The sequence below is a fragment of the Lepisma saccharinum genome, chromosome 1, assembly GCF_977018435.1.
Source record: "Lepisma saccharinum chromosome 1, izLepSacc3.1, whole genome shotgun sequence".
NCBI lineage: Eukaryota > Metazoa > Arthropoda > Insecta > Zygentoma > Lepismatidae > Lepisma > Lepisma saccharinum.
Genome location: NC_139229.1, coordinates 194,715,560 through 194,730,587, shown reverse-complemented (window position 1 = coordinate 194,730,587; position 15,028 = coordinate 194,715,560). Strand labels below are relative to the sequence as shown.

Genomic DNA, 15,028 nt, shown 5'->3' with positions numbered 1-15,028 from the left:
TTATTTTGTTTACATGGAGATGAGTTTTGTGGACATAGGTACAAGGACACAAATGAAGGATACCTACATAATATGATAGAGTGAATGCACAATAAGATTGGATGCATGCATGTTAACATACAGCGTATAATCATGGAATTAATCTAATTGTGGAATTAACTTTATTTTAGGTTGTTATGATGTAAACTTATCTACCCTACCTACCTAATTCTTACAAATAATATTAATGGAAGAATAAGAATAAATTAATTAAGAATAAACTGATAGATGTGTATATATATGCCGCATTACTCGCTTGGCTACTGCTGTGTGTCACAGAAAGCGCCATAATAAGGTGAAACGTACTGGAAAACCTAACTGTAAGAGAAACTTTTGGCAACATGTATAGCCAATTACCCGCAAACATGGGCACCATTCATATGATTTGCCTGAAGCTGTTGCAAAACTCGTTTGGGTTGTGGAACCTGTTATTTTATAGAAACATTATTTTTTTTTAAAAGAGCACATGAAATGAAAAAAATTAATAAATTATTATCGGGGTGATGAACACAATTCACCGAGAGTCGCGCGTAATAATTAGAAACACAGCAGTTTGGAAATGAAGCAATCTATCCATTCTCTCAACTTTGGGCCAAAACATTTCAACAATTGAAATATGAATCAACATAATATGGCCTATTGTTCATAATTGTCGTTTCAAATCAACGTTTTTCCGGTAACAATAAAAAATAAACAGAGCCTTGTGAAGATCCAGTATATTTGTGCTAACAAAATGAAACTATTTTCGAATAGTGTATGGAATCTGCCAACCAAACTTCCAAGAATAGTGTGTAATGTCTGTATAAGCTGCTTTCGTGAATCCAATTCTCCTACTCTTCGTTTGGACTCACTTTTGGGTGTAATCAGTAGACTAGATTCCAATATTTTCAGTTGGGGGAGAAATAAAAATGTGTTTGAATTTTTTACATGTAAATTATTTGTTTTAAAATATGCACCTATATGCAAAACTTCATATGTAAACACTCGTGGGATGTTTTAGAAATTTCAATAATTTCTACTGAGAAGGTAACATTTAAATTGGGACTAAAATTTTAAAAATTCCTGAGAAATAAATTATGCTAAAGATTTCTGTGAGAATATGGATCGCCTTCGTTCTGCATAGTTTTCGTAGATTGCATTTATTGATTATTATCGAAATATATTGAGATTGGCAATACACGGTGAAATTCTACATCCTTGTGGAATGTTAAAACTTTATATTGGGATTTGGATCATTTACGTTCTCGATGATTTGTGTATACAGGGTGGCATAAGTCACATAAGTCACATAAGTCACATAAGTCACTTAACACCCTCGGTTCAAGGCCACTGCAGCGCGCAACGTGGAAATGGTGACGACCAATCGTTGCCAGGCCAAGGGGGAACCACATTGACAGCACCCGCGCGGTCGGCGGCCATCTTGATGTCCGCCATCTTGAATTCAACTTCAGAATTTTAAATGGGAAGGGGATTATATGATATATTAGATCAGGCTAGAATTTCACGAGAAATGCAATGGTGAAGGTTTTTCGACGTATCTTTAACCAGTAAAAAGTTATGACTGAATTCATGTAACAATTTGCTCCTTTTCGAGGTGTTAGAAAAATGCTATAAAATTTGTTTAGCGCGTCGGTAACGCATCGAGATCAAAGTGACGTCTAGGGAGAGAAGTTCGCATGCCATTGCACAAGATTTTAATCAGATACATCCATGAAGAGCTGCGCATTATGAATGGTTGTCGCGAACAATTTACAGTGTGTCGCTTCCATTGAATTAAAAGTCCTTCACAGTGACAAGGCTAATGTTTATGTTCATAAGGAAGTTCATAAACAGAATATGCGACCCTTGTCATCTGATAACTAACTTTGGACATAAACTGCTTCACAACGTTCCCATAGTGTTCTGGTGTTCCTCCCTATTGAAAAAACTCTGTAAAAAGTACCTTCTTCCATAAGCAAGGATGAAAGAACCTATTTATTTAACAAATCCAAGTTGTCCTAAGCATTTAAGGTTCCGTTGATGGAAAATTGACTAACCAATCGTGTTCCACACAGCACGCTACACCATTAACTTACAAGCACTAACCATTCAGCTTTGATCTGTCGAAAATGGGTTATCAGATAAAAAGCATCGAATATTCTTCCTTATGAACATAAACATTAGCTTTGTCACTGTGAAGGACTTTTAATTCAATGGAAGCGACACACTGTAAATTGTTCGCGACAACCATTCATAATGCGCAGCTCTTCATGGATGTATCTGATTAAAATCTTGTGCAATGGCATGCGAACTTCTCTCCCTAGACGTCACTTTGATCTCGATGCATTACCGACGCGCTAATCAAATATTATAGCATTTTTCTAACACCTCGAAAAGGAGCAAATTGTTACATGAATTCAGTCATAACTTTTTACTGGTTAAAGATACGTCGAAAAAACCTTCACCATTGCATTTCTCGTGAAATTCTAGCCTGATCTGATATATGATATCATCCCCTTCCCATTTAAAATTCTGAAGTTGAATTCAAGATGGCGGACATTAGGATGGCCACCGACTTCGCGGGTGGCGTCAATGTGGTTCCCCCTTGGCCTGATATCGATTGGTCATCACCATTTCCATGTTGCGCGCTGCAGTGGCCTTGTACCGAGGGTGTTAAGTGACTTTTTGAGCCACCCTGTAGATTATATTATATGATTCTGGATGTGAAATATTGAAATTGTCGCCATATTGAATTCAACATGATGGAATGTAAATTAAATACATTTACGTTAAACTAAATAAAATATTGATTACCTGTAGAACACAGTAAAAATATTTCAATTATGATTGGTTTTGTCTCAAAAAAATTCATTTGTGTAATTGATTGGTTGATTGAATTTTGGTCGTCGTGACTTGGGTTATTCGCCCCATCACATTATATGGCCTCTTACCATCACTAAAATGAATACTCGCCTCTGAGGACTAAAACATCCTTACCTATGTTGAAAGCTGAGGTTGTAAAGGGACGCTGAGTACATATTACAAGATTCAAATGAAAGCCTTAAAAATTCGACAAAAATTATAGGACAGACCGTATACAGCTCAAATTTGCATGAGTTATCAACTGTTATTTATAAGACAATCTCATAGCTGCAACACTGATCAAGTGAGCTTCAAAACGCCATTTCTATCATTTTAAAGATGGCTCCCCTTCTAGACACTTGCACCAGTGAAGAGGAATGTTTTTTTTCCCTTTTTCAACCTAGAACGTACAGTAAATTCCTCGGCATATGATAATTCCATATCGGTGCGCATACTTACCACACCAGCAAGGCTACTAATGTAGGAGAATTTCGACAATGGCCTCAGTTCGCAGGCTAATTGGTGACAACGTCTTTGCAGTGGCTCACAAGTGCACGTGGACCCCCAAGACTTATTCGTCTTAAGATATACAGGCATTAGCTCAAAGTTGGAAATATATGTAGATCAACAATAGGTATGTGCTAAGATGCAGCAAACGTTTGCAACCCTAATAGAGAAATCTACTAGATACGAAAACAAGAAACAAATTAAGGTTTTCCATTTGACTCTCCCTTGTATATGGATAAGACACAGAACAACACAAACCTTACAGTTAATTTTACTGGCAGTAGGTACAGCCGCCAGAGCCTCGTTAGTCTGCAAAATCAAGTCCAGGGTGGGCTACGTCAAAGCCCCAGTGATTCTTACACTTCCGTTGTACACACAAAGCAGATCCTTATAATAAAATATAATTTCTTGGAGTGAGGACATTGTCCTAAACAGCCGACGCCTGCTATTGCAGCTGCTTCTCTTCCCAAGGAAGATGTCCTAAGAACACGGATCTTCCTCCAGATGCCTAAAGCGCAATTTTTCACCGTCTCTCCCGCTGATATAATATGTGTAGCGCGGAACAGAGATGAGACCCCAAAAGGAGTTTTTGATGAGGTACATTAATCCACTCCTGTCTCCCCTCATTTGCACAGTAAATTAAAACTGGCACGGGAGCGTAATTCCATCGAGGTGCGAGGCACGTCCACCGCCGGGACGATTCATTAAATTTGCCTGCTGTTGAGGAGATGGGTTAGTGTACAACGGGAGAAAAGGATGACGTCACTATGGTAACCAGAAGTTTCTCAAATGCATCAACAGGCGTTCGTTATCGATTTTCTTTTCTCTCTTCTCTTCTCTCTCCCCCGCCCTCTGCTTTTTTTTCGGGGAAAAGTTGGCGGGGGGATGAGGGGGGAAGCTCCCGTCATTCTGCCTCCTTCGTGTAACAAAAGGAGATAAGCACGTCAAAATGTCGACGAACAAACGTGAAAGGACGATAAAACGGGAGGCTAGTAATGAAGAAGGAAGATGGAGGGAAAGTGGAGACGGGAAAACAGCGGAGGGAGAAGTGTGGATGATCTTGGTTCAGACAGGGCGTGTGTGAAAAGATGCTACGTACTTGTTCCATTGTGTACGAGTATGGAAAGTTGCTATTAATAGTTTTACGAATTTTCTTCTATTTATTTCAATGGTTCGGGATCACATAGCAAGGCGGGCCTAAGGCCAGACTGAAATTGCCGCCAATTTTCTGTGAAGGTATTATGTTACATCACACGACTCTCGCTAGGCTATATACAGTTAGTAAAAAATAATAATAATAACCCGTGGCTACACAGCCCATTGAGGGCGCGGGACTACCTACCGACTGCCGGCCTCAGCATCACCTGATTCCACTCGCACACTCGCCGGAGGTGGGAGATCATCCAGCCAGTTACGGGGTGACGTGTGTTCAGCACGTCGAACCCCCAGTCCATGACCGGGTTACGCTACTCCATCGCAGCTCCCCACTTTCCTCTCGATGCTGGGTGGCCACCGGTCCCATACACAGGCCGAAATCTCAGGAGAAAAGTTGTTACGCTTCCCCCAGGAGACTTGAACCTATGCGTCCCGTAGCCGGAGCCCAAAGCATGATGCGTCGTAGACCCACGGCCACAGTGCGGGACATATACCGTTACTAGACGACCTAAATGCACGCTACATGCATCGAAAAGCTTTGTAAATAATTTCCATAGTGTTTAGAAATTACAAATATGCATATAATTGTAACATAAAGTTCAAATATTATATTACAACAAATATGAAGACCTTCGAATGCATCATTTGATAATTGATTCAATTTTGTTCATATGCTTACGTAATTCGATGAATAGATAAATACGCAAGACACAAAGAGTAGCTGCACTCACATTAAACTGAAGAGTTGAAATCAGCTATTCCTACCTTTATGATGTTCATATGGTGGTGCCAAGACAAAGGGAAGATGATTATTTACTCTAATGACATAAAGCAGGTCTTTCCACAAGCGTAACGCACACACACCCAAACCAAAATCGCCGGTAAGTAAAAATAAACAGCGAGTTAAAGATCTAATAAACAGTGAATTGGAGATGAGCTAATCATGAAATAAAATGAGCGCCAAAGATGAAATAAACTGAGAGCTAAATATTAAATAAACGGCGAGCTAAAGATGAAATAAACGGAAGAAAGAGCAAGGGTCTCTTGCATTGATAGAGAGTGTAATTTTTGCCCCCAACATGTGCGCCTGGGCCTACATCTGGCCTTGTTTAAAGTTGCTTCGCGAATGCAGCAGAAGCACAAGACCTATCATTTTAACTAATGTGTACCATCTTCCTTGCATGCTTATTTAACGCCTCACGTCTTATTGGGACTTCCATTTCAGCTCACCAATTCCTGCAAATCCAATTTTAAAAAAAAGCTCACAAAAATGTGCAGACAAACCACGGTCTGTGGAATGCTTTTTTGTCGACAAACACAGAACGCTCAAAGCAAGACTTTGCTAACGTAGTCACGGGACAATCGATATTACTCGTCCAACTTGTATTTTTCTACTAAGATGGCAGTGCCACAAGAAAACGCACACACAACGACGATTTTCTGAAGTAAATAGCCATCAAGGGCCGTCGTCAATTGGGCGCTTGGTCAATCCGCCATATTTGTGGAAGAGCCCTCTCGTCTGCAAGTGTTGACTGCAAGGCGAGCAACGATACTGTAGCATTGTAAGAGGAGAGGGTGAGAAAACAGAAGCCTTCGTCGATCGCGTATTGTAACCATTGTTGAAGAAACACGTTGTGACTCCATAAAAATGAAGGTGCCTTGACTCGCAGTTTTTTTAACTCTCAACGCTCCCCCACATTTTCCTGATGCTTACTGGACTTGAGATTCTGTGTACAGGAGAGAAGATCACACCGTACGGAGCGCTTGCAAGCTTCTACAACTGCAAACGAGTTCCTTAAGGGCACGAGGAACAGTGTATGACCACCCAGACGGGAGGAACCTAAACTGCTCCTCCTCTTGGCTTCGCGCACGCAGATTCTTAAATGACATATTAGATAGGTCTGTCCGCTCCATGGTTGTAGTGGGAGGAGAAAACTTAGCATTACTCTTGCTTGTTCTCTTTGGAATATCAAACTTCAGATGGCGTAGAAAAACATATGAACGGAAATGGAACAGGCTAAAGATTTCATTTGCAGTTGGATAAGTCAAAATGTCTATTTGATTAGCCGTAACTTGAAGTTGAAGTTACCTTTCCATAAGGAATGTATGGGATTCTGTAAATACTAATTCATCATATTTTTCACAGATCGTATCTGGCTTAATAAAAAACTTGCAAAACCGCTTCCATTTTCAACATGGGGAGAAATTCATTCTGTCTTTTTCATGTATAGTTTCTTTCAGTAGCAGTTTGAATTTCGACGTTATTGAAATAAATGCTCTCCTGATGCGAAACTGTCCCTCGTAGCCTTAAACGAACTTTAACTCTTTCTTTAACATACAAGAGTATGTGTTTAAATATTCATTCAGACAATCTGTATGAGTTGCGGTCTACAAGTACATACAAGTTAAAAACGACAATTTCTTTCGTTGAAAAAGTCTGAAACGGTGAGAGCACACAGGCTTACTATCATCCGCATTACTTGCGTCGAACGAAACCTTGGCGAAAGGGAAGAGAGACTAACCTGGGCAAAAAAGTCTTCTACCTCCGTCTCCCTTATTCACTTTGTCGGGAAAGGAATCTGTCAATACGCCGAGAGAGGAACTGCAGCGTGAAAGGCATCGCAATGGTGGGCGGGCATTTTTCTCGCGCATCGACGTCTGAGCGGATAGCACAAAAGGGCACTCTCCGGATATTTACATACTCTTTAGCGGCCGAAGACCTTTTCTGAAGGGAACGAGCATCTGCCAAATGTTTACCCTTAAAAGCATAAGCTTCGCAGACAGGGACAGGGGAAATCGAAGGGAGAAGCCAGCGTATAGCATATTTTACGATCGGTTTCACGACAAGGAGTCAGTGAAAATTTTATTGCTAACCCAGCATTCCAGCTTGATCTAAACCCAACCATCTATCCAAATACTATTGCTTGCGGTAAGCTTTGGGAGCTGTGAGCAGAGGAACAGTGGAATAGCAGCAACACTTAACAAAATTGTCTCTAGTTTTCGTCAAATGAGCAACTCGATACCGAACTACGGAACACGAATGACTGGCTGCTCTCAATATGCAGTAGTGAATCCACTATTGGAAGTACGGAATGACCCAGAGCTCGCAGCAAGATCAAACCCTAATGAGTCCGATATACGTTTCTCCCCCTCCCTGGAATATTGGACGTCCACAAAAAGATTTACTGTATTTTAAACTACATCAGAAGTTTTTTTGGAGCGCAGAAACTTATATTTCAAGAGTTATGCTTGTTAGAGTGCATTCAGAAAGAGTACGTTTATCGAACAACGGGACAGTAAAATTCTCTTTTTATATCAATTTTCGTGTCATTTTTCGAATCATCACTTTATCTTAACAGCAATAACGGTGAGTTAGGAAAAACGAGAAAACCTTGCTTGAAACAAAAGTGTTGAAATACTGTGTAAAATGAAGGGAAAGGTTTGCTATACCGCAATCCTCCTAGTTACGTAGCAATTTGAGCAGTCAGTATTGTAAGATGTTTACTATTCTCATTTTGATATAAATATGCAGCACACTCGGGTTTGTAAAACTTATTATAATTCATAAATTAATATGATGCCATAAAATGAATGACGTGTTTAGAATATAATGCCTCTCATAATATTTGACTTCTTCAGAAAATGTGTGTGTCTAACGCTGCTTGATCACGAACTGAATAATATATGCTATATCTGTTGTCTTCAAATAAATGGATAGATTCAAATAATTTAATGTATTTGTGTCACGTTACTTACCTGCGCTTGATAATACGATGGCATTTTCTGTATGGCTTCTTTGTAGACCTCTACTGCCTTCTCGAAGTCCCCCTCGTCAGCGTAGAGCCGTCCTAGGTGGAAAAGGGCCGATATTTTTGTAGCTTCGTGAGTTCTCGGGTCTTTCAACCCCGTCCCGTCAAGCTGGGAACATCGCAGGTACACCTCCACTGCCTCTTCGACTCGACCGAGTTTCACCAATATCTGACCGAGATTCAGGTGGGCTACTGTGAAAGAAAAAAAATAACATGTTAATATAGGTTCAGAAGGTAACAAGTAGTATAAGACCATGGAGGGTAATATGGCACAGTAGTCTTTTACCGTTAGTTATTATTTTATGTATTTTCTTATAAAGAGGACTAAAGATGGCAGCACAGTGCGTCTATGATTTAGAACTAAATTCTGGCATCAGGAAAACTGATATTTATTTCTGTTGTATGTAAAAATATTCTACAATATTCATACCTTTATATAGAGATAAATGTAATTCCAAATTCTTATATTACAAAGTTACTCATGATAAAAAAGTTTTAAATATGTAGATCCTAAGTTTACCTTCCGTGTATTTCACCATTATATGACTTTGTGAGACTTTTCTATTTATTGAAAACTCTGTTCATATTTATTTCATACTGTCACTTTTATCTACCAAGATGAGAAGTTATTTTAGTTGGAGAGCACAAGAATAGAGAAATTAATTTTCAAAATAACAAGAACAAGAAGTTCCAGGTTATGAACCTGTGCATCCCAAGGCGACATCAAATTCAGTTCCACTCCACCTTTCTCGAGCAACTCGACATGCAAAGTTTCGATACTTTATCACGTGATCTCCGAGAATTACAACTGGAAACTCCCGTCTTCCTTTTAAAAAAAGGAGGGATCCGGGATGGCCCCTCCACCCCCGTGCCCTCCGCAAACCACCGGAGCGCCTCGGAGCTGCGAATTCAGACCGACTCAGCTAGCTAGTCACTTGTAGGAAAGTTAAAACTCCCCAAAGTGGAACAGCAAAAGTTTAACAAGTTTTCGAAATTTTCCTGCTCGAGAATGTCTCAAGTTGGGAGGGAAAGAAAGACATTATGGAACTGGAGACGGAGTGGAATTGCGCGGGAGCTTGGCTCCAAGGACCTCTGGAAGGGAAGGAGAAGTCGAATTGCAAACGCTCCGAATGCAATGTTCTTTCTGAATTTCTTATTTAGGAAAAAGGGAAAATTGTTACTGCTTCGTGAGTTTCGGTATAATTCTTTCCAATGTCTTCTCCTAGGTAAGACTAGAGAGTTTGTCATATTTTGTAACGTGCCCACCGTTACATGCTGGTATGGTAAGATGTGGCATGGTTTGGTATAATGATGTATTTATTTAAAAACATTCTGCCGACACACTGTCGATGGCTCACATGTTAGTTTTGTAAGAAGGACGCTATTGATTTATGTTATCTCTCTTTCGGTCAAAGAATGTGTTCTTCCCATTGTTGTTGGTTTGGAACTGATAAAGAATTGTATATTTCTTCTGTATAGAATCGGTACAATGCAATGTGCTTTTAGTTATTTTTATGTTTGAGGATTTTTACCAAGTAGGATTGAGAGAATTTTGAATGTACGGTTTGTATCTCTGTTTAAAGTGAGTTGGCAACGCGTACTCATAGTTAGGATTTTCGCCGTCCATGCGCCTCTCCCAAACGTTATAAAAGCAGCGCAGACTGGCCAAGAGCTCAGTTACACCCGGTCCACACGGGCTGGAAGAATGCTTAAAAAGTGCTTAACGTCTAAGCATTATTTCCGCATTGTGTCCGTAAGGTAATGTAGAGAAAATGCTGACACTCAGCGGAAACTGCAAATACTTCAAGTGACAGATAATTATATTTTGGTGAGGAATGTAAACATATAAAAAATGATATTTTCAGCAAAACAAAAAAGTTGAGCCCCTTCCCTTTTTGGGAGATGGGGATACCTTTTATGTCGGTGTATTTTGAGATATTTATTAGTAACATTTTTTTTAAAATTACTCATCCAGATTAATGTGTTTGCATGCCGTGTGTTATGAATAAGCTCTCGTACATGAGTCATGACATACCAACAGATTTCCTCTCTGCATCTGAAAGCTGAAAAAAGGTTCCTGGACCGTATTTGAATTGTTCTTGAAAAAAGGTCCCTGGACCGTATTAAAATTGATGCGGGGAAAAAAGTTCCTGGACCGAAACTGGTTGCTACCTTATTGAGCTGCACTATACCTATAGAATTGGCAAATCTAGGCCAGTGAGGTTGTCAGAACAATTTGTCGTGCAATAAGGGACACTCCTCATCTCAACCAACGGAAGAGACGTGGAAGAATATTGCAAACGGCTTCGAAAATCATACTAATTTTCCACACTGCATAGGAGCAATAGACGGGAAGCATGTACGTGTGAATAAACCAAAGATGAGTGGTTCGTTGTACTACAACTATTGAAAGCTCTGCGAAGTTTGGTAACGAAGTACATCAAATTTCATTCCACGCCGAATCTTTTCTGTTTTTGTCTTTATATTTCTCACACTGAATATCCCAAATACATGGCCTCTTTTCCACTTCCATAATAAATACTTCTGTGTCTAATTTATCTATATCTAGATCACCCATCTTCATTTGCAAGAACCATGTTTATCAGAAACACAACGCTAGAACTCAGCACCACGTGGTGTGAAACAATACACAAAGCGCGTCACGTGAACATTCAGCCCAGCAGACGTTCCGCTCGTGTGGACGATACCATAAGACGCAATAGAAATAGCAGTTAGCCCAGTCTTCGTTCCGCAGTTTGTCCGCTATGGGCGATGCTTACGGAATGCTGCAGACGTTCAGCATCTGCAGGCTAGTCAGTCCGTGTGGCCGATCCTATTACTTCCTTCAGCCATAACAAACAATGCTTAAACAGTGCTGAAACGCTAAGCACTCTTTAAGCATTCTTTCCGCTCGTGTGGACCGGGGCTTAACTGCCAGATGCCAAGTGCGGAAGGATCACCTGGCTCACCCCTCAAAAGAAGATACCCGCGGACTCTGTGCATCCTGTTTCTCTATCTTCTATTTCGCCCCCACACCCCATTTGGTAATTTTGATAGAGGGCGTTTTTTTTTATTTAGTCACGTGGGTTTTGTTGGTCACGTGTGTTTGTCACGTGGGGTTTTCTTTTATGTAATCACGTGGGACCCTTTATACTGTTAATTGGTTTTTGTTAATTAGTCACGTGGCCCCTGGTAATTACTAGTACGTTTGAATCAAGTGGGAAACCCTAACTGGGATAAAGTAGAGTAGCGCGCTGTTGCCGTGTGGGCTAAGGTTTGTATTATTATTATTATTATTATTGGTGCCTAAGTTGAATAAAATTGTCACGTGGCATGGAAACAGAAGGTTCCTAACTGAGATAAACTTTGCCTTTTTGGATCCAGCTGGTACGGTAATTAACTTAAATCTATCAGGGATAAAATTGTATGCAACCACCAGAGTAAATTATTTTGTCATGTAATAAGTTTGTTAACGGGTCAATGCTTTACCCGGGGAGGAGGTGGTGTCGAACTGATTATCATTTAACACAAAATTTTTGTAAATACCTTGTATTATCTGTTTGGGTAATATATAAATGATCATTGCTCACACTCAAAAAGGATATCCATGTTTTTCATTTCAAGCTTCACTGTTATTCACGTTACACCCAGAAAGCCCTGATATATCTAGAATCTGTGTTCAATGACTGGTAAGAAGTTAGCCCTTATGGGTAGACTTTTGCCGTCCTCCTAATTGAAGTGTTTAGAGTGTGGTAATTGTGTGAAGGGGGTACGTGGTTGAATGTTGCAATTTGTTAGACCTTCTTTCTGTCTAGAGCTGGTTCCGGAAGTGACTAAGTTCCTTGACAGCTTACTGGTAAGCAGTGGCGTAGCGGCCGCTCCCGAAAATCCCGCAATGCGGGGGAAGGGGGCTGGATGTAGGGGCCCGCAATGCTTTCTCTGCGCACCTGAGATATTATATAATTTTAGAAATTCAACACATAGTGTCGGTTATTTTTTTAAAAAACTAAATAGACAAAATGTAGGTCAACAGTGGCAAAATTAGAACTCGAAATTCACTGAGTTGACCACTAAATAGAAACGCCCGATCGGTGAACTTAGAATACGTATCAATAGAGTTACTGTACCTAATTTACGAGTCAGGGGACACCACAAATAACTTCGCTACTGTTTTATGTATTTTCATGTGGAACGTGGTCGAGTGGGTTCCCAGTAACATATCATAAGACAATGACTGCGATAATAAGCAGGCGCCTACTGGCTGAATCAAAGGGGCCATGGCAACTTAACCTGTGCTACCTCAGAAATGCCGTTTTAAGTTACTTACAGATCGCCTAAAATAGGAAAAAATCCCTCATCTCACTCCTTTACAGATATATCGTTTGTCGGAATCTTTTAGAATAAATTATCTGCAGTTATGAATCCAGTAGGAAGATTCAGTTGCTCGGACAGTCTGTTTTTTGTTGCCACGCAAACAAGAAAACTTGGTAATTTATGAACTTTTACCACTAATATTAGTATTATGTGTAGTATTTAAAATGTAACTTCCCACCAAATATTTCAAAGTAAGCCCAAATCTTTTCATATTGAAATAAGAACTGAGACAAATTTCCCACATGGTCCGCACCTGTTAAGTGTTATAGATTATTTTAGATTTTTAGCTATAGTGTGATAAGGGAGTTTAATTATGTTTTAATTGTTAAACATTTCAAAAGGAGGATAGCTAACTGTTCCACGTCCGTTACCCTATGATGTAGTACTTTCGATATTTTTTTTACTTAGGGGCCCCGAATATTCTAGTTGGATGGGGTGCCCCAGAGCACTGCGCTACGGCACTGCTGGCAAGTCTAATTGATGCGCAACTGGGAACAGTGTTTCTACCTGCTTTGGTTGTCAAGCCGAGTTTAATTATTGAATCATATCCTATTTTTGTTTCTGGTTTCTCTGCTGAATACTGGTATCAACAAATCTATTACTCTTATTGGTACCTTTACTTCTCTGCCACATTTAGCTATTCGCGACGATGATTAGTCGAAATTGATGAAGGGTAACTCGCAAGGAAAAGTTCGCAGGTTTGAAATCACGGCAAGCTGCAAGTGCCGCTTGTCGCTTACGTGTCGCTCGAACTGGGTCGTTTTCTCAACACCGTGCATCTGCTGTTCGCGCATTCGTGGGGAATATCTCGCTACAGACTGAATGGATTCGTATTGCTTGTCGCCTGTTTGGTGTCGCTTACCGCTTCGGTCTGGAAGCAAGCCCATCAACATGCTCGGTCAGCGAGGAGCCAGCAACCAATCAGAGCACAACCTTCAATCACGTGACAGGCATGCTTTCTACTCCGCTTGATGCATTATTACTCTGAACATTTTTGCATCCTTGGGTGAAAATCTGACGCTACACGGACCTTTTCAAAGACTACAAGCTGGTTCTTATGTATACTCAAGTGGTAATTTCCTCGACTGCGTGTAAAAGTTTCATCGACTGGATTGATTTTATGCACGTACAGTGGGATCCATGAGTATTTACCGTGCAAATTGTCCATTCGTGCACTTTATTTGACCCAATAAGAGCTTAAAGAATTAAGAGAAAACTCAAAACAAGTTGTTGACAATTTCTGCACCACCATACATAAAAACCCATCGCTTAAAAACACATAGGATGTAAGAGAAAAATTAATGAAAATAGTCATGGAAAATTTGCACGGTAATACTCATGGATCCCACTCTACATTAAGTTCCACCTCTCTCTCTCTTCTTCACAGCTATTAAAGTTGTTTACACACTGCATACAGCGAATGACTAATCTGACACCACAGACTCTGCCTACCTCAGTCACCCTCAGCGCCGTCCACATGACGCTCCAGAAACTTGTTTCAAACTTTCTACGTAAACATTTATGCCCGAGACCGAACTCCTGGCAAACATAAAACTTAGGCTCTTCCCGAGTTCAATCCTATTACCTCGCTCGCAATTAGATTAATTAGGAAACACTTTGTGATGCCTAAGTAATACATTCTTGGAAAACTCCGACATGTTCATCATGATCCAATATCCTCATCTTGTCATTCTACCTGTCTATTTATATTCATGCTGGTGTTGTATTTGTAATATTATTTTTTTCTTTACCAAGGGTCCTGGGTTCGAGTCCCGACCTGGACATGCGTGTTCTTCACTCATCATCATCGTTTCGATTTGCCAAAAGTAGCATATTAGTCTTTGCGTCGCCTTTCTGCCCCTTTTTGATAAATCGCGACGATGGTGAGGATGAGAGAAAACTACATGAAATTGAAGAAAGGACATTCACGCGGGGACTCGAACTCGGATAGATCTAGGGTCTCCATGGTAACGTCGTCGCCTTGTAAACAAGGGAACTTGGGTTTTATACCTGGTGGAGACACATAGTGGTTCGGATCTCACTTTGAACTCTAGATCCAGTCCCGATTAGCCTCTCTATGCATAAAGTGGACTTGAAAACTAAAACTCAACTCAGCGAGATCTAAACTCGTGTTGATATTAAAGTAAATCGTAGTTTCAAGGACATGTAAAGCAGATTTTTGCCGACCTCCGTAACGGAGTGGTTAGAGCAGCGTGCTACGACGCCAGGGATACCTGTTTCGAATCTCAGCCTATCCATTGGCGTTGTTCAATTTCATCATATCATTTTTTTTTTTTGCCAAG

At 40.3% G+C, this 15,028-nt stretch overlaps 1 protein-coding gene across 2 annotated transcripts in view; it reads right to left on the bottom strand.

The window, feature by feature from the left end:
* The window catches only part of Tmtc2 (Transmembrane O-mannosyltransferase targeting cadherins 2), a 695,552-nt gene that overhangs the window by 82,184 nt on the left and 598,340 nt on the right, over positions 1-15,028 (bottom strand). For both annotated transcript variants that reach the window (XM_083110417.1, XM_083110426.1), the window contains exon 6: positions 8,299-8,543. In XM_083110417.1, the coding sequence (XP_082966543.1) occupies positions 8,299-8,543 (245 nt within the window). The remainder of the gene's footprint in view (positions 1-8,298; positions 8,544-15,028) is intronic.